This window comes from Panthera tigris, chromosome B1 (assembly GCF_018350195.1).
Source record: "Panthera tigris isolate Pti1 chromosome B1, P.tigris_Pti1_mat1.1, whole genome shotgun sequence".
Taxonomy (NCBI): domain Eukaryota; kingdom Metazoa; phylum Chordata; class Mammalia; order Carnivora; family Felidae; genus Panthera; species Panthera tigris.
Window position 1 is genome coordinate 43,375,898 of NC_056663.1, and position 21,523 is coordinate 43,397,420.

General features: G+C 36.2%; 1 protein-coding gene across 4 annotated transcripts in view; it reads right to left on the reverse strand.

The window, feature by feature from the left end:
* Positions 1-15,418, reverse strand: part of LOC102970010 (disintegrin and metalloproteinase domain-containing protein 5-like) — a 134,898-nt gene extending 119,480 nt beyond the window's left edge. For 2 of the 4 annotated variants that reach the window (XM_042983407.1, XM_007097059.3), the window contains exons 1-2: positions 15,278-15,414; positions 14,707-14,786 (exon numbers count right to left, since the gene is read on the reverse strand). In XM_042983407.1, the coding sequence (XP_042839341.1) occupies positions 14,707-14,786; positions 15,278-15,332 (135 nt within the window). In that variant the 5' untranslated portion in view covers positions 15,333-15,414. Of the gene's footprint in view, positions 1-14,706; positions 14,787-15,277 lie in introns of those variants that run through there. The other 2 variants (XM_015544285.2, XM_042983409.1) reach the window with 2 other exon arrangements.
* Positions 15,419-21,523: the final 6,105 nt, after the last annotated feature.

The following is a 21,523-nucleotide window of genomic DNA, read 5'->3' on the forward strand; positions in this document are numbered from 1 at the left end:
TAAAAGTTTTCAGTGCCTTAACTTTGTATTCTAGCAGAACAAGATTCTTTGCAACAGATAAATGTTCTGAAAGAGTCATCTTAATGGCACTCTAGAAATAAGTATAAGTGGAATCTGGTGAGGATCTTGAGAATTGTGCCCTCCAAAAATACCTTGTTACTAAACAAATATAATAAAAAATAAATGGAATAAGACAGCATCAATAAATTTTTTAATCCACACAGCTTACAAAACAAAACAAGTAGAATTTAAATAACAGGAAATGTACAAAACTGATAGGAAGAGAAAAAAAAATCCAAAAAGACATTATCTAGAGCTTCTAAAACTTTTCATACACAATATCCAAATGGTTGGGTTGAATTGTGTCTCCTTCCTTCCAACGTTATATGTGAATTCATAATCCCAAGACCTCAAAACATAACCTTATTTGAGATAGGGTCCTTACAGAAGTAATAAAGTTAGGTCATTAAGGTAGGCATTAACCAATCTGACTGATACCTTTATACAAAGGAGAAATTTAGGGGCACCTAGGTGGCTCAGTTGGTTGAGCATCTGACTGATTTTGGCTTAGGTCATGACGCCAGGGTTATAGGATCAAACCCCACATAGGGCTCCTCTGCATGACCATGGAGCCTACTTAAGATTCTCATTCTCTCTCTCTCTCTCTCTCTCTCTCTGTCCCTCTCCCACTTGTGTGCAGGTGCATGGCATGCTTTCTCTCTCTCTAAAATAAATAAATAAACAAACAAAAACACAAAGGGGAAGTTTAGACACAGACATACACAAAGGGGAATGCCTATGAAAATTCAGAAAAAGATTCCATCTATAAGCCAAGAAGAGAGACCTGGAGCAGATTCTCCCTAACAGTCTTCAGAAAGAATCAACCCTGCCAACAACTTGATCTTGGACTTCTAGTCTCCTTTGTTGAACTGTGAAACAATACATTGCTGTTGTATAAGGCACATGGTTTGTGTTACCTTGTTATGCAAGCCCTAGCAAACTATTACACCAACTTTCAATAAAAAATTGTATGAAATGCAAAAGAACAGGATAAAATTACCAAAATCAGCAAAAAAGAAAACAAATAGATAATTATAACAAAGCTACAGGTAGTATGTATAATAACCATGACTAAAATGAGAAAAATATGGAGATTTTCAGAAGAGTAAAATATCTAATAAACAAACTGAAATTCTAGAGCAGAAAAAAATGTAATACCTTCTATTAAAAAGTCAATAAAAGGGGTTTGAGAGAAGATCAGACAGAGCAGAAGACAGGATTGGTGAACAGGAATATAATAGGTCAGTGGAAAATATTCAGATTGACAAAGTGAAATTAATACCAAAACAAAAATAAGAGAAGTGTGACCCATTAAAAATGTCTAACATTCATGTAATTTTGAAAACAGGAGAAAGATATAGAGACTATGAAAGAAATATTAATTAAATATCAATAATTTATGCCTGGGGCACCTGGGTGGCTCAGCTGGCTAAGCATCCAACTCTTGATTTTGGCTCAAGTAGTGATCCCAGAGTTGTGAGATTGAGTCCTGCATCGGACTCAATGCTGGGCATGAAGCTTGCTTAAGATTCTCTCTCCCTCTCCCTTTGCTCCACCCCCACTGGCTCCTGCACTCACGCTGTATAAATAAATAAATAAATAAATAAATAAATAAATAAATAAAATCCATTAAAAAAAAAGAAATAATATCTGAGATTTTCCAAAGCTTATGAAAGATGTCCACTCACACTCTCAAATGCTCTACTAATCCAAAATAGAATGAATACAAAGAAAACAAACCTAGGCATATCATACTCTAACAGCTAAAACAAAAAGACAAAAAAACATATATTTAAACAGCAACAAGAACGAAAGGGTGCATTACTCTCAAAAGGCTTTTAAATAAAGTATGCATACTCCCACAGAAACAATGGATACCAGAAGACAATGGAATGGTATCTTTAAAGTGAAGAAAGACAATGATATCCAACCAAGAGTTTATATCCAGCAAAAATATCCAGCAGATGCACAGCGAAATAAACACATTTCCTCACAAGAGGAAATGACATAATTCGCTGACAGCAAACCTACACTAAAAGAAACACTAAAAATAGTGTGTTTCTTTTTTTAATGGAAAGTAAGTTGCTCCAAGATAGAATGATGAAAATGTATGACAATGAAAACCACAGGAAAAATAAGTATGTCAGTAAATTTAAGTGAATATCATTTGTTTTAAACAGTGATAGTAAATGCTATTCTCATTAAAAAAAAAATAGTTGTAAGATATATGACAATGGCATAAATGACAAAAAGAACATAAATGGAGTAAAGTTTCAAGGTCCTTGAGCTTTTCAGGGAGTGGCAAAAATACAAATTTAATGTAGCAGGTAAAAAATTAAAGACGCATGTTATAATCACAAGGTTAACCATTAAAAGAATAAAAAAGAATACATCACTAATAGCCTAAAAAGATAAATTAGAATAATAATCACATCATGGATTATAAAAACAGAGGAAAGGGAAAATTAAGAAAGACCAAATGAATTTTAAAAATAATAATTACACACTTTTATATAAAAGAGAAGCATTTTAAATACAAAACACTGAAAATAAAAGGATTAAAAGTTATACCATGCAAACAATACCCAAAAGAAAGATAACTATACTAATAGCAAGCAATATATAATGTAATTCCAAATGAATTACAAGAAATAAAGGGGGACACTTTATAATGATAAAAGCATCAATTAAAATAAATGTTACAGTCTTAAACATTTTATGTACTTAATATTATATCTCCAAAATATATAAAATAGAAATTGATGGAACTAAAATAAATTATATACAATTCAAAAGCATATGTGGAGATTTTATAATTCTATCAGTTATAGAAAGGACCCAAGAGAACTACCAGTAAAGCCATAAAGATTTGGACAGCACAATCAACTAAATTTATCTGACGTATATACAATACTACATCCAATCACTGAAAAAGAAATATTCAAATGCACATATAACATCTTTCAAAATAGGTCATATGAAGAATAATAAAACAAATCCCATCAAATTTTGATAATCTAGCTTGTATTCATTGACAACCAACAATTAGAAAATTAACATAAAGAAACACCATTTGTCACAGTATTAAAATATGTCGAAAAACACTGAGAATAAATTTAAGAAAAGGTTTTCAAGACATCAAAAATAAAAACTTCTAAGCCTTACCGAAAGAAAAACTAAAATATATGGAAAGATACACCATGTACGTGAATTGGAAGACTCAATATTGTTTAATTTCCCCTAATTTGATCTATAGATTCAATGAAAACTCAATAAAATCATAGCAGGTCATTTGTGGATATAAACAAATTGAGCTTAGAATCGTCAAGACAAGAATATGAAAAAAATAAAAAGTTAGGAGTGCCCACACCAATTTATATTAACTTATAAAGCTACAGTAATTAGGGTAGTGAAATATGGGCCAGAGTTTTGAAAAACAGTCCAATGGCACAGAATAGAGAATCCAGAGAGAGCCATAAATATATACTTATCTGACCTTCAGTAAAAACTGAAGGTGGTCACTATAATATGGTGAGGAAAAATGGTCTTCCGTACATGCTGCTTGGTGAATTCAGTATCCATATGGAAAAAAACAATGAACTTTGACTTCTCTATCTCATGATAGAAAAAAAAAAAAAATCCAGATAGATCACAGACTAAATGGTAAAAGGAATATAAAGCTTTCACACAAAAGCACAGGAATATATTGTATAACCCTACAGTAGACAAAAATTTCTTAAATTAAACGCAAATAGCAATAAGAAGGAAATAAAGGATGAATAAATTGAGATTAATTGGTTAAGTTTTGAGACAATGGAGAAGACAAGCCACAGACTGGGAGAGAATATTTGTAAAAGACACATCTGATAAGGGACTGTTATCCAAAATATAGAAAGAACGCTTACAATTCAACAAAAAGAAAATGAACAATCTCATTAAAAAATGGGCAAAAGAGGGGCCCCTGGGTGGCTCAGTTGGTTAAGCATCCAACTTCAGCTCAGGTTATGATCTTGTGGTTCGTGAGTTGGAGCCCCACATCAAGCTCTGTGCTGACAGCTTGGAGCCTGGAGCCTACTTTGGATTCTGTGTCTCCCTCTCTCTCTGCCTCTCTCTCTGTCTCTCAAAAATAAATAAACATTAAAAAAATTTTTTTAAATGGGCAAAAGAACTGAACCCAGGCATACCATAACTGAACCTTACCAAAGAAGATATACAAATGGCAGAAAAGCAAATGAAAAGATATTCACATCATAAGTTATTAGTGAATCGTAAATTAAAATGAGATTTACTACTACACACCTATTACAATAGCCAAAATCCAGAATCCTGACAACACCAAATATTGGCAAGGATGTGGAGCAACAAGAACTCCCTTTCATTGCAGGCAGGCAGGAATACAAAATGGTACAACCACTTTGGAAGAAGTTTGGCAGTTTCCCACAAAATTAAATGTACTCTTAGCATATGATCCAGCAAACAGATTCTTTGGTGTTTATCCAAAGGAGCTGAAAACTTATGTGCACACAAAAACCTACACATGGATGTTTGTAGCAGCTTTATTCATAATTGCCAAAACTTGTAAGCAAACAAGATGTTATCAGTAAGTGAATGGATAAACTGTGGTACATCCTGACAATTCAATATTATTCAGCATTAAAAAGAAATGAGCTATCAAGCCATGAAAAGACATGGAGGAAACTTAAGTGAATGTTACTAAGTGGAAGAAGACAATATGGAAAGGCTATTTATTATATGATTCCAACTATATATATATTCCAACTATAGAACATTCTGGAAAAGGGAAAACTAAGGAGATAGTGAAAAGATCAGTGATTGTCACTGGTTAAGGGGATGGGAAGGATGCCAAGGCTGCTTTCAGCTCAAAGACACTGCCAATGGTTCCTTTGCCACAAGGTCCCCATAGGCAGTTCATATCATGGCAATTTGTGTGTTCTCTGAGGTCAGGTGGAGAAATACTCCAGAAAGCTGTAATAGAGTCTTGTGAAACAGAAACTAATCAATGCAATGATTACTCCATCAAATATACAGGTCTCACTGATCTGCAAGAGAACAGAATTGTACAGTGTGTACATCAAGGAGTGAGACTCTTGAGGGCCATCTAAGAATTCTAATACAATCGAATACAAATGTATATATAGATGTAAAGAAATATATCAAGTACACAGGCATGGTTATCATCAGATGGAAGAGGGAATGGGAATGGGGGCTATAGGAATAAAGGAGAGTGTATAACAATTAAGGGGCTTGATGGGACCATTAATCACAGCACGCTATGAAATCGGAGTATATATCTGCACTTGAGGTCCAAAAAATTCCTCTATATAGTATTTCCAGAAACACTACATTTGAATCAAATTAATCACAGAAATTGACCTACAAATCCCTCTTAAGAACATATTACATCATTGCTGGAATGAATTGGATGACATTCTGTAGCATGTTAATAATTCTTCCTAACTAAGCAAAAATTAATGAATTTCCCACTTTCACTGTTTTATATGGGGGGCACTGGAGGGGAGGCTGTGAGGATCTCAAAGATATTCTGGGCCATATTTTATATATGGACATGTCTTCTTTAGTTTGCTCTATTAGCAAAACTTTCAGTTGCAGGAAGAATGACAAAGATTTTTTATGTTGTTCACTTTGTTCTTGTGGAAGGAATTACACATACCACCATCATTCACAAAATTCATTTAACATAGAACTAGGGGTCTGGTGGTTATGGTGGGGAAAAAAAGTATGCAAACATTATTATGTAAATAAACCAAGCAATATAAAAACACTATACCACCCCTATAAGATACTAGGACACAGACATTGAAGAATATTAATAAAAATAAGTTCCAAGGGGTTGTAAAGAGCAGCTTCCATTGGCATAAATTTGGTGTGCTAGAAAATATCCTGAGACTCCACCTTACTGTTCCAAATTCCTCTCAAATAGCCTTGACTCAGTCAATTCATGCTTCAGGAGGAATCATTACTACAGCAACATTTGTTATTGATATATGTTTCTAGGGCAAAATGTTTGTATCATGATACTTTTTTGCCCAGAAACCAAAGAAGAAAAAAGGAAAAGCATTTAGTAGGACTTCTTTCTTTGACCACTAAACTAAGTAGGCCTTTTTGTGTGTGTGTAATTTATGGTAATGAGTGTTCTCTTTGATCAAATCATGTGAAGATTTGGAACAGGCCTAGGCTGCCTTTAATTCCTCTACCTAACTCAAAGAAGTCATTTGAGACACTAAAAAATACGTAAAAAAAAAAAATTCATTCCTAAACAGACCCTGGGATGTGTTTAGGGTTGCCAGGCATCCTGTATGTATAGACATGTCCTGAGTTTAATGATTTTTACCTTGTGCCCTGTATTGAGTTTGTCAGAACACCCGAAATATTCTGTATTCAGCTTTTTTCAGTACATTACAAAACTGTGCTAGTCAAAGCTCTTTTCCACCAGAGTAACTGGTGCTTAAATAATTTAAATGGCAACTTGAGCTAAAAATCATACCTTCAGAAATAAAGACCGATATTATCCCTCAACTCTCCCTATAGGTTTGTCTGAGGGAAATCCAAAATGAGAGACGGAGAATTAAAAGTACTTATTTTGGGGGGCACCTGGGTGGCTCAGTCAGTTGGGCGTCTGACTTTGACTCGGGTCATGATCTCTTGGTTCATGAGTTCGAGCCCCGCATCAGGCTCTGTGCTGACAGCTCGGACCCTGGAGCCTGTTTCAGATACTCTGACTCCCTCTCTCTCTGCCTCTTCCCTGCTCATGCTGTCTCTCTTTCTCTCTCAAAAGTAAATAAAGATTTTTTAAAAACAATTTTAAGTACTTATTTTTCATACTCATGAAAGGGAAAGGCTCTTCTTTGGCCAAAGTCCCAAGTCATGAACAAGTAACTACAATTAGAGAGAACTTCTGGTCAGAGCACACAATCAGAAGCACACAATCAGCCAGTCACCAACAGCCACACTCAAATAACTAGCTTCTGAAGGTTAACAAAGCAGTAACAGCCCCAGCTTCTAGATAAGTTTAAGTGTCTCACTCCACTGAGGAGGATTCTGAAAGTGAGATGGTCAACAAGCAGCCTTACTCCGACAACCACTAACACAGTTGAAAACATGTCAATACCTAAGCACTCTCCCTTCTGAAATCTCACTAATCTCTGAACACCAGGCTTCCCAAAACCTTATGTAAGATTAGCTCTGGGTTTCTGCAGGAAGACTGTGTTTACTACAACAGGCTAACTGGAAGTTCATTATTTTTTTGAATCACATATCTAGTTGAACTTACTGTTTATTTTCCAACTTTGCAACCCTTTCAATGGTTCAACTTGTTCATGATTAGTTGAGTCTGGACTTGTACAGATGCACTGACCCAGCTGCAAGATGATCAAATTCAGTATTTTCGATTCCTTTTGAAATATTTTGGACTATTGTCTATTTCTTGTGTACATTTAAATTCCAAATGCCAAAATTCTAAACAGTTTTATCAACCGAGGAAAAAGTCCTTTTGAAGCTCTTTGTACAGTATGCAATTGTTCTTTTACATAAAAATGGTGGGAAGTCAAATATAAGGCAACATATATTAACAACTAAACAAAAGAGATGAGTCATTTCTTCATACAGTACCAAAAAAGGTGATACAACATTTTTTTTGGATTGAAAAAAATTTAGAAGATCTAAGAATTTCAATAGACACTGCAATGTTTTTTCACATAGCATATCACCAGTCTTTCTACTTAAATGACTATTTGAATGTACAACTGACAGAAGTATTTTCTGATTCTAAAATTGCAAGCAAAATTTCAGGTGTCCAATTGAAATCCACTGCAATAATTAAAGAATGCAATGGCTCTCTTTGCAACTACAGAAATCATCATAGATCTTAGGTCTACACATGTCAATTTTTAGGGAACACCATAAGAGTAGGGGACTTTCACACCCCACTTAGAGCAATGAACAGATCACCTAAGCAGAAAAATCAATCAATAAACAATGGCTTAGAATGACACACTGGACCACATGGACTAAACAGATACATTCAGAGCATTTCATCCTAAAGCAGCAGAATACACATCTTCTCCAGTACACATGGAATGTTCTCCAGAATAGATCACATACTGGGACTCAAATTAGCCCTTAACAAGTACAAAAAGATCGAGATCATACCATGCATATTTTCAGACCACAACACTATGAAACTTGAAATCAACCACAAGAAAAAATCTAGAAAGATAACAAATACTTGGAGACTAAAGACCATCCTATCAAAGAATGAATGGGCTAACCAAGATGGTAAAGAGGACATTAAACAGTATATGGAAGCGAATGAAAATAATAACACCATAGCCCAAAGTCTCTGGGATGCAGCAAATACGGTCATAAGAGGGCAGTATATAGCAATCCAGGCCTTCCTAAAGAAGAAAGAAAGGTCTCAGATACAGAACCTAACCTTACACTTCAAAGAGCTGGGAAAAGAGCAACAAATGAAACCCAAAACCAGCAGAAGACAGGAAATAATAAAGATCAGAGCAAAAATCAAAGCTATTGAAACCAAAAAAAAAAAAAAAAAAAAAAAAAAAAAAAAAAAAAAAAACAGTTGAACAGATCAATGACTCAATGACACCAGAAGCTGGTTCTTTGAAAGAATTAACAAAATTGATAAACCCCTAGCCAGTTTGATCAAAAAGAAAAAGGAAAGGACCCAAATAAATAAAATCAAGAATGAAAGAGATCACAACAAACACAGCAGAAATACAAACAATAATAAGAGAATATTATGAGCAATTATATGCAAATAAATGGGCAATCAGGAAGAAATGGACAAATTTCTAGAAACATATATACTACCAAAGCTGAAACAGAAAGAAATAGAAAATCTGAACAGACCCATTACCAGTAAAGAAATAGAATTAGTAATCAAAAATCTCCTAAGAAACAAGAGTCCAGGGAAGGTTGGCTTTCCAGGGGAATTCTGGAAAAATTTAAAGAACATTTAAAGAACATTTAAACACCAAACATTTAAAGAAGAGTTAACACCTATTCTCTTGAGGCTATTCCAAAAAAAAAAAAAAAAAAAAAGGAATACTTCCAAACACTTTTTATGAAGCCAGCATTACCTTGATTTCAAAACCACACAAAGACCCCACTAAAAAGGAGAACTACAGACCAATTTCCCTGGAGAAAATGGATGCAAAAATCCTTAACAAGATGCTAGCCAACCAGATCCAACAATACATTAAAAATATTATTCACCACGACCAAGTGTGATTTATACGTGAGATGCAGGACTGATTCAATATCCATATAACAATCAGTGTGATACATCACATCAATAAAAGAAAGGCCAAAAATCACATGATCCTCTCAATAGATGCAGAGAAAGCATTGGACAAAATACAGCATCCTTTCTTGATAAAAACCCTCAAGAAAGTAGGTATGGAAGGATAGTATCTCAAGATCATAAAAGCCATATATGAAAGACTCACTGCTAGTATCATTCTCAATGGGGAAAAACTGAGAGCTTTCCCCCTAAGGTCAGGAACAAGACAGGGATGTCCGTTCTCGCCACTGTTATTCAACATAGTGGAAGTCTTAGCCTCAGCAATCAGACAACACAAAGAAATAAAAGGCACCCAAATCTGCCAGGAGGAAGTCAAATTTTCACTCTCGTGGATGACCTAATACTCTATGAAGAAAAACCCAAAAGAGTCCTCCAAAAAACTGCTACAACTGATACATGAATTCCACAAAGTCACAGGATATAAAATCAATGCACAGAAATTATTTGCATTCCTATACACCAATAATGAAGCAACAGAAAGAGAAATCAAGGAATTGATCCCATTTACAATTGCACCAAAAAACATGAAATACCTAGGAATGAATCTAAACAAAGAGGTGAAAAATCTATACACTATAGAAAGCTTATGAAAGAAATTGAAGAAGACACCAAAAAAATGGAAAAATATTCCATGCTCCTGAATAGGAAGAACAAATATTAAGATGTCAATACTACCCAAAGCAATCTACATATTCAATGAAATACCTATCAAAATAACACCAGCATTCTTCACAGAGCTAGAACAAACAGCCCTAACATTTGTATGGAACCACAAAAGACCCCAAACACCCAAGCAATCTTAAAAAAGAAAACCAAAGCTGGGGGCATCACAATCCCAGACTTCAAGTTGTATTACAAACTGTAATCATCAAGACAGTAAGTTACGGGCATAAAAACAGACACGCAGATCAATGGAACAGACAGAACCCAGAAATGGACCCACAAACATATGGCCAACTAATCTTTGACAAAGCAAGAAAGAATATCAAATGGAATAAAGACAGTCTCGTCAGCAAGTGGTGCTGGGAAAAATGGACAGCGACATGCAGAAAAAAGAACCTGGACCACTTTCTTACACCATACACAAAAAATAAACTCAAAATGATGAAAGACCTAAACGTAAGACAGGAAGTATCAAGATCCTAGAGGCAAAACCCTCTTTGACCTTGGCCGCAGCAGCTTCTTACTCAACATGTCTCCAGAGGCAGGGGAAACAAAAGCAAAAAAACTATTGGGACCTCATCAAAATAAAACGCTTCTGCACAGCTAAGGAAACAATCAGCAAAACTAAAAGGCAACCAATGGAATTGGGGAAGATATTTGCAAATGACATATCAGATAAAGGGTTAGTATCCAAAATCTATAAAGAACTTATCCAACTCAACACCCAAAAAACAAATGATCCAGTGAAGAAATGGGCAAAAGACATGAATAGACACTTCTCCAAAGAAGACATCCAGATGGCCAACTGATACATGAAAAAATGCTCAGCATCATTCACCATCAGGGAAATACAAATTCAAACCAGAACCTCACACCTGTCAGAATGGCTAAAATTAACAACTCAGGAAACAACAGATGTTGGTGAGAATGCAGAGAAAGAGGATCTCTTTTTCACTGCTTGTGGGAATGAAAACTGGTGCAGCCACTCTGGAAAACAGCATGGAGTTTCCTCAAAATATTAAAAATAGAACTATCCTACAACCCAGCAATTGCACTGCTAGGTAGTTATCCAAGGGATACAGGTATGCTGCTTTGAAGGGGCACATACACCCCAATGTTTATAACAGCACTATCAACAATAGCCAAAGTATGGAAAGAGCCCAAATGTTCATCAACAGATGAATGGATACAGAAGTGATATAGATATAGATATAGATATAGATATAGATATAGATATAGATATAGATATATAGATACACACACACACACACACACACACACACAATGGAATATTACTCAGCAATCAAAAAGAATGAAATCTTGCCATTTGCAACTACGTGGATGGAACTAGAGGGTACTATGCTAAGTGAAATTAGTCAGAGAAAAACAAATATCATATGACTTCACTCATATGAGGACTTTAAGATACAAAACAGATGAACATGAGGAAAAGGAAGCAAAAATAATATAAAACAGGGAGGGGGACAAAACATAAGAGACTCTTAAATATAGAGGACAAAGAGAGGGTTGCTGGAGAGGTTGTGGGAGGGGGGATGGGCTAAATGTGTAAGAGGCATTAAGGAATCTACTCCTGAAATCATTGTTGCACTATATGCTAACTAACTTGGATGTAAATTTAAAAAATAAATAAATTATATGAACAAAAGGTATCCCTCTGTTGTCAAGTATGTTCTTAAAGGGGAAAACATGCCTTATGAACAAGAAAAGAAATTCCAACTTGAAGTGGATAATTAGTATGGTACTTGCTCTATCTTTTGAAAGAGTTTTAATACCTTGAAGAATTCTGTTCTTTTATCTGGATACTACTAAATAGTTTTCCAGTATGGGAAGAAATGGAAGCATCATGTGCAATGTTGGAGAAGATAATAAAATTTAATGACAATATTCTGGTTTTGTCAATAGACATTTTAAAGAATGCAAAAGCAAGCTAACGAGAGCAATGATTAGAGTTGTTAACTTCACAATGCTAATCTCCAGTGTGTGTGTGTGTGTGTGTGCGCGCGCGCGTGTGTTTACCAACAAATGTTCACTGGGAAAAAGAATGAAATAAATTGGATGTGACCAACTGCAGAAACTATGTTACAATTAAATGGAATAACTGCAAATAATTTTAGAAGCAAATTCTTCAGAACAAGGAACTACTGTAAGGGTTAAATTGTAGTGTAGAGCTAATGCTTAGCTTGAAAAATAACAGCTTTGTGTTGACACTGAAGGTTAAGAGATAACAGCCTTGCTTTGCTCTGGTAAACTACGCCTCATACCCTTGTAAATTAGGCTTCACCAATTAAGGAAACAAAAGTTCAAAGAAAAGAGTATCAGAGGCAGGGTCAAGGAGATCCACTGGTTGCAACTTAGAGGCAGAAAGTCTAAAGTAAACACATTAGGTAACTGTTTCTAACTCATCTGGAACCTGTTTCTTTGTTCTGTTCCCAGGGGATGATAAAACGATGTGATCGGTTATAAAAACTCTGTCCCCCGGCTGTTCGAGGCCGCACTCTTATCAAGAGTGTTGGTCCCGATCGGTCGGCCTTGCCTCTCATTGTAATAAACTTTGTTGTGACTGTCACTGATGCCCGTAGCATTCTGTTTCAGGAGTCGTGTGGATGCAACACTACTGCTAAGGCAAGTCAAATCATCAGGGAAATACAATTTAAGAAAAAGGTATATAATTTAGATACTGAGAAAGATGAAATAAAATGGAGTCATTTATGTCAAGGGGTTTTAAAATGGATCCAGGAGGCCATTAAGAAAATGAAACTCAGGCGTGTCTTCACATGGTGTGAACTTTTGACTAGGCCAAACCTGTGAATCGGGCCAAACTGCAAATATTCCAACAACTCAGCCCAAACACTCATTACAGGAAGAGAGTTTTCTTAGTGATAGTCTTAGCAACTAATTATATTCAGACAAGATTAGTTTTCCGCCAACATTGCTCAAAATTCTTTGTAAACAACTATACAAGCACCCCCTTTTGTCTTACTTTTGTTGCCTGGGGGAACACAATTTGGGTTGCTATGGAATCTGTGCTTCCTGAATTGCAATTCTGAGACCCCAAATAAATATTTTAATTTCAGTTCCACCTCTTTTATAAGTCAAAAATACTTAAAATTTGTTTCAGATGAACAAAAAATAGCTTTTAGTATTTATAATTATATAGTATGCCCCATGAAATATTTTTTTATCTTTATATACATATGCATAGGCAATTAGAAACATTCAAAATTAATTGAGTACTCCCATGTTCTTATTTCTTAAATCTGGGAGCTCTCTATGTGTCTTCTAGGCATTCTTACTTTTACAGGTCCTACCTCATATTATACTGAATATATTAAAATACAGTCACACCCCACATTAGGAATAGTTTACTGTTGCAAAAATATTAAAAGGAAGCTTTTAAAACTGTTATCGTCAAAAGAAACACACTGAAATTCCATTTTATTACTTTTTTTTAAATGTTAGATATTGGACAAGTCAACTATTGTCTTTGATATTGATATTGACAATATCAAAGATTGCTCAGTGATAAGTAATAGAGAGGGTTGGTATTATTCATTTCAGGAAAAAGTAAATTAAATAAAAAGTCCAATGGAACCCCTTCTTTCCAATCAGAAAAAAAAAAGCTGGAGTAGCACTCATATACCTTGCATAGCTAAGAATTCACTTGGTGGGTAGGGGCTGGAGACTGAGTGGTAAAAAACAAACAAACAAACAAACAAACCTAGTTACTAAAGAAAGAAAATGTAAAGAGTGCATGGGAGGAGAGGCTACCTTCAGAGAACTGGGAGTAATGGGGGAGGGAGAAACCTGATACAGTGTATCCTCATGTGAAACAGAGGGAAGGTTTTCAAAAAACCACTAAAAGATAAAAATAAATTTGGAGACCACAATTATGACTAGTATTAGATTATCCTATAGTATAGAAGGAACCATGTGAGAAACAGATTTTCCTGAGGAATTAGAGAAGGAGTATGTACCAATATCCAAGCTCAGACTGTTAAACCTATGTGCTAATTGCTATATAAGCCATCTATAAGCTAATTACCAGATCACCTTTCAGTCTCACTGACTCTGAAACCTGAGGAAAATAAACTGGAGGAAATCACCTGGGCTAAGACTAGCACTGGGGGACCAGAAAACTCAATAACAAACAAACAAAAAACCACTTCAATGCAATATTTAAGACATCAAAATTAGTGCAAAAAAAAAAAAATCATGATGAACAAGTTATCAAAGTTTTAAATCAAGACAGAATCTGACCCTGACTCACCTCACTCACCTTACCTTAATCCCGGTCCTGGAGGAATCTGTTTTTTGCCATTCCCTTACATTTTCTGCCTGAGTCAGGCACTTTGCCAGCTTCTCCCTGGCCCTGGCCATGGTAGATCCCACCCTTAAAATCCTTCATCTTCCACAGAAACACACACACACATATAAAGTCACACACATTCATACACTTCAAAATGTTCCTTGTTGTGAACCCTGCTCCAGCCATCAGCTCTGCCTCCAAGAATTGAGTTCCTGCCTCCATTCAGCAACTCTGGTCTTAATATTAAAGGCAACTTAGCCCAATTTATGATATAAAAATATTTCTCAATTACATTATTTTCTGGATCTGTTTTTGCATCAGATGATGAAATCTTTTCAGGAATTGTGGTTTCCAGAAATGTTTTATCGGGATCTAAAACAAAAATAAGCAAAGTTATTTTGATATACCTGTAATCCTACATTGTCCATATCCAATTCCACATTTGTTTCTCTATTTTTTGCAGGGGAAAGATAATACTGAATTCAAGAGTGACCTGCAATTTTCAGTGAAGCAGGTGAAGGACAGCAGTCACCAAATCAGAACATCATTGACAAATAGCTTCTTTATGGCGATGCGACTGTTTCTAGAATAGCAAAATTTTGTACGTGGAAGACCCCTTATTCCATTTGTGTCCGTTTTACATAAAGAATACCCAGAGACGTGAAAAGATTTTCTGCCTGGAGTCTGCCTCTGCTTTCTTGGCCACAGGCTCCAGAGCGAGGGGCAAGAAGAAAGTGGGTAGGGAGAGTGCGGGGCTGGGATAAGGTCTGGGTCTGGAGCCTGGACCAAAAATGACAGCCCCCTAAGCGAACACAATCCCTCCGGGGGTTAGATGGCGAGGGGGAACAAGTATCTAGACTTACGGGGGTCTGCGTGCAGCTCTCCAAGTCGGGTGAGAAGGACCAGAAGAAGGAACATAGCTCCGCTGTCTTGGAGCCCGGCTGGCGGTGTAACAGCAGTTGAAGCGTTGAGGAAGGTGGAGGCCCAGCTCGCGCAGGGCGCCTCTGGGGAAGCGCAGGCGGCGCCTCAGGGAGGAGCTCAAGGGAGAGGTCGACTGGGGGCTCTGCTCTCCCCGTGCCCCTGGAGGTGGCATAGCTAGCTCGGTAATGGTAACGTGCAGCGAGCGGGCAGACCGGGGAGGGCTCAAGGCCAGACTGTCAAGACCCACACACATTGGGTTTATTAAGGAAGGAAAGGCTGTGAAATTTTCAATTCCCAGATTAGGGTGGTGCCTGGTAAGGCTTTTGTTTATATCTTGTACTTAGTCCAACGACTTCTGAAGTAATTTCTAGTTACAGTGAGGAGAAAGAGCAAAGATAAAAATGCTCAAGTTACTGATAACAAACAGTCCTCTATTATTATATTTACATATCATCCAAACAGGCAAAATGCTTGTATTTGCAAAAACTGCTGCAAACACTGTGACTTTTATAAATTTAAGTTCGTTGGATAAGCCATTATGGGACAGCTGTTGAATGCAGACCTCATACAATCCCTCCTCAGTCTCTTCCAATCATCTTTAATATCCCAAATTATTATTGCTACACTCTGTGTAATCCTGTGCCCCTAGTTTTTACTACTTTAATTAGACATTATTGCATTCTGCCTTTATAAGGAGAAAAATAGTTTGATTTTTGAAGTCTATAGGCATTCTTTTCTTCACAGATCCTAGCCCACATCATAGTAAAAACATTAAAATACAGCCACACCCCACATTAACTATAATATTGCTTTAATAAATGCCAAAATCATGATTATAAATTTGATTTGAAATTGCTTGGCTGTCCCCAAAACTAAAGTAAGTTATTTGCAGAATATAACAGTAACAAATACCAAGTGGCCCAGAAATAAAGTCACAATAGACGGAATAATAGCAGAACGGATATATACCCTTTAATGAATTAGGAACTTGTACTATCAGATTGACAAACTCTCCTACAAAAGAATAAGAAAGAATTGAAAAGTAGAAAATACAAAAATAAAATTGAGATAAGAAGAATAGAAGTAGAACTGTCACTATCCAGATAATAGCATTTAAAAAGAAGCAAATATTAAAAGGGATAATAGAAAAGTTTCTCTCGATTTAAAAAATAAAAGAATGACCTTAGAAAGAACCCATATATTAACAACTGGGCATTGAAGGAAAAACAAATCTGAAATTTAAAATGACAACAAGAGAAAATTCTGAAATCTACAAGAGGAAAAAACAGATCATTCAAGGAACAAGAAATTGACATTAAGAGACTTACTGGATTGATGAAATCAGTAGGTTATTAAAGTGTGGGCTGAAAGGAACTTTGAATTATTATTAAGGACACAATTCAAAATTTGTTCTTAAGTATGTAAGTTCAAGGAAGTTTTGACATAAAGAAATGATAAGGGAAATAGGAGATACTGTTAAATGACATCAGAAGTAATAGTAACCAAATGTCCACCGTCACCACTGTTACTCAACATAATGTTGGAAGTCTTAACCTCAGCAATCAGACAACACAAAGAAATAAAAGGCACCCAAATCTGCCAGGAGGAAGTCAAACTTTCACTCTCACAGATGACATGATACTCTATATTCAAAACCCAAAAGAGTCCTCCAAAAACTACTACAACTGATACATGAATTCCACAAAGTCACAGGATATAAAATCAATGCATAGAAATTGTTTGCATTCCTATACACCAATAATGAAGCAACAGAAAGAGAAATCAAGGAATCGATCCCATTTACAATTGCACCAAAAAACATGAAATACCTAGGAATGAATCTAAACAAAGAGGTGAGAAATCTATACACTGGAAACTATAGAAAGCTTATGAAAGAAATTGAAGAAGACACCAAAAAAATGGAAAAATATTCCATGCTCCTGGGTAGGAAGAACAAATATTATTAAAATGTCAATACTACCCAAAGCAGTCTACATATTCAATACAACACCTATCAAAATAACACCAGCGATCTTCACAGAGCTAGAACAAACTAACCCTAACATTTGTATAGAATCACGAAAGACCCGAATAGCCAAAGCAATCTTGAAAAAGAAAACCAAGGGGCGCCTGGGTGGCTCGGTCGGTTAAGCGTCCGACTTCGGCTCGGGTCATGATCTCACGGTCCATGAGCTCGAGCCCCGCGTCAGGCTCTGTGCTGACAGCTTGGAGCCTGGAGCCTGCTTCAGATTCTGTGTCTCCCTCTCTCTCTCTCTGCCCCTCCCTGTTCATGCTCTGTCTCTCTCTGTTGCAAAAATAAGTAAACGTTAAAAAAAATTAAAAAAAAAAAAAGAAAGAAAAAGAAAAAGAAAACCAAAGCTGGAGGCATCACAATTCCGGACTTCAAGCTATATACAAAGCTGTAATCATCAAGACAGTATGGTACTGGCACAAGAACAGACACTCAGATCAGTGGAACAGAATAGAGAACCCAGAAATGGACCCACAAACGTATAGCCAACTGATCTTTGACAAAGCAGAAAAGAATATCAAATGGAATAAAGACAGTCTCTTCAGCAAGTGGTGCTGGAAAAACTGGACAGTGACATGCAGAAGAATGAACATGGACCACTTTCTTACACCACACACAAAAAAATAAAATGGACAAAAGACCTAAATGTAAGACAGAAATCCATCCAAATCCTAGAGGAGAAAACAGGCAACAACCTCTTTGACATCAACCACAGCAACTTTTTACTTGACACGTCCCTTGACAGAGGCAAGGGAAACAAAAGCAAAGATTAACTATTGGGACCTCATCAAGATTAAAACAAAACAAAACAAAACAAAACAAAAACCTTTTGCACAGTGAAGGAAACAATCAGCAAAACTAAAAGGCAATCGATGGAATGGGAAAAGATATTTGCAATGACATATCAGATAAAGGGTTAGTATCCAAAATCTAAAAAGAACTTATCAACCCTCAAAAAACAAATAATCCAGTGAAGAAATGGGCAAAAGGCATGAATATACACTTCTCCAAAGAAGATATCCAGATGGCAAACAGACACATGAAAAGACGCTCAGCATCACTGATCATCAGGGAAATACAAATCAAAACCACAATGAGATACCGCCTCACATCTGTCAGAATGGCTAAAATTAACCACTTAGGAAACAACAGATGTTGGCAAGGATGTGGAGAAAGAGGATCTCTTTAGCACTGCTGGTGGGAATGCAAACTGGTACAGCCACTCGAAAACAGTATGGAGGTTCCTCAAAAAGTTAAAAATAGAACTACCCTATGACCCAGCAATTGCACTACTAGGTATTTATTCAAAGGATACAGGAGTACTGTTTCAAAGGGGCACATGCACCCCAATGTTTATAGCAGCTCTATTGACAATAGCCAGAGTATAGAAAAATCTCAAATGTCCATCGACTGATGAATGGATAAAGAAGATGTGGCTTATATATACAATGGACTACTACTTGACAATCAAAAAGAATGAAATCTTGCCATTTGCAACAATGTGAATGGAACTAGAGTGTATCATGCTAAGTGAAATAAGTCAGTCAGAAATCATATGATTTCACTCATATGTGGACTTTAAGATACAAAACAGATGAACATGAGGGAAGGGAAGCAAAACTAATATAAAAACAGAGATGGGGGACAAACCATAAGAAATGTTAAATACAGAGTACAAACTGAGGGTTGATGGCAGGGTGTTGGGTGGGTGTTGGGAAGAACTAAAGGGGTAAGGGGCATGAGCACTGGTTGTTACATGTAAGTGATGGATCACTAAATTCTATTCCTGAAATTATTATTACACTCTATGTTAACTAGCTTGGATTTAAGTTTTTTGTTTTTTTTTTTTTAAAGGAAGAAGTGATAGCCAGATAGTAAAGTGCTTGTAAGGAAAATGTAAATTTTGTTTATGTAAATAAATTTATATATAGCAATTTAAAACAGGGGACTGGGGAAGGTCCCCCAGTGCAGCTGCCTTCTGCTCATACTAACTGGGTGTGAGAAACTCATAGGCTAGTTTCCCAGGAAAGCAGACTCTGAGACGGAGTTGTGTGTTGCAGGAGCTTTACTGGGAACTGTTCTCAGTATTGACACATGTTAGGAAAGGGGGCATAAGCTATGCAGAACTGAGTAGAAGAAGAAATGTGATACAGTTGAAGCAAAGGCTTTGTCTGGTCCCACAGGGAGATATGGGATGGCCCTGCATTGCTGTCCTGAGTTGAAGCAAGGAGGCTGGACCTTCATAATCCACAATTACCCGTCATTGGATGTGAGCTGTCCCAGTGCTCACAAGAGTGTGAATGAGGAGATTCAGTTCAGCCAAGGGCAAGTCCAGGAGAGCAAGTGCTTCAGTCCAGGAACAGAGCTCTTAAAACAACATACCATCCATCACACCGTTGTTATAATATTCAGAGGGTGGCATGGTCAGAAACTGCTCTGCCACCTGAAGTAAATGAGGACTACAAAGTGACTGCCCCATGATAACTTGAGAGGAGCTAGAGCTAAACCCTAAGAAAAGAATGCAAGTCACTTGACAGCCATTCCTAGGGCTTCTGCACTGGAGATGCCTCCTTGGAAGGACCAACCATAGCTCCTAAGCCACCTCCAGACCCACCATCAACTCTCAACCAACCTGTGGTGACTAATGATGAAACAACTTCTAGCAACTGAAAGAAGACTGAACCTGTACAGGAGACCCAAAGGAGAAGACCGAGATGCAGGAGAAAGATCAGAAAAAATATGGCATCACAGGAGTCAACAGGAGAAATGGCTCAGAGAGAGTGTTCATGCATACCCTTGAGTCAATTGAAAAAACCCACATTTCCATACAGAAATCTGGAATGAAATAATCAGAATTTGCATGAATGAAATAATGCATCCTGTGCCCTCTGTGTGTCTGCCCTGCAGCACCAGAACAGATTTTCAGTACACACTGGACAGCAAGACCAGCATATCCCAAATAAACGGGCCCTGCCAGTTAATCAAGTGTCCATCACAACATTTATATGTAGTCATATTGGTTTTGGGAAGCATGTCTACATTATAATTCCCTGGCTTCCATCACCAGCATTAAGAATCAATCAGAATACAAACCCCTTCTGTCAATCAGAGCATGTTTTATTAACAGAAAGACCATGATTCACCTTATTAATCTCACAGGGGGAGTTTAGATCCTGGTAAGCACCACTCGTGTAGTGTACCATAAACTTGATTACAAGGAGAAAACCAAATACAGCATTATTACCATAAAGTCCTCACTGATCGTTTTCTGTCCCTCCCCCCAAAAATGTATTAAAGTCTTAAAATATACAAATCTAAACACATGGTAAAACATTTAAAAAATAAATAAATAAATGTAAGAAAAATTGACCAAATGAAACAGTAACAAAGTATATTTCTAATAACCCAGAATCAAATTCTGAGACAATATTAATATTACGTGATGCAAGGTGAGGGAAGATGCCAAAATAATAAAAATTTTTCAATTTGATTCTAAACTTGTGTTTATACAACTAAATATCCTAAAAATATATCAACAAAATTATAGGAATATAGGGGGAAATTGGCAAAAGCATAATCAGAGGTGGAAATTTAAACACACGGTATAATCATGGATAGGTCAAAATTCAGACAAACTTTAAAAAAAATTTTAATAGAATTAAATGACTCAGATAAATTTGACCCATTAAATATTCATACAATTCTAAATCAACTGTAGAGAACACATATTCTTCTCAACCACTCACGAAACATTAACAAAATTATCATGTCCTAGGTCTTAAAATATTTCAACTAATTTTAAAGAATAAGTACATAATTCAATTTATATTTATTTCCAATTATATTAAAAATCATTCATATAGTTGGATTGTAATATATCATCTTCCTATTGACTGACTTTCCACTTGCCTTGCCCTTTTTATACATTTTTCTCACCTTTCTTGCCATTTTTTGAATTTATCATTCTTTATTATTCCATTTTCTTCCTTTATTGGCATGACAACTATGTAGTTTTCAAATATTTCTTTTACTGGTTACCTTAGAATTACAAAAGGTGCCCAGGATAATTTCTCTATCTTAATATATACACTGATTAGCAATATTAATTACATCTGCAAAGTCCCTTCACGGGAATACCTAGATTACTGTCTAACTG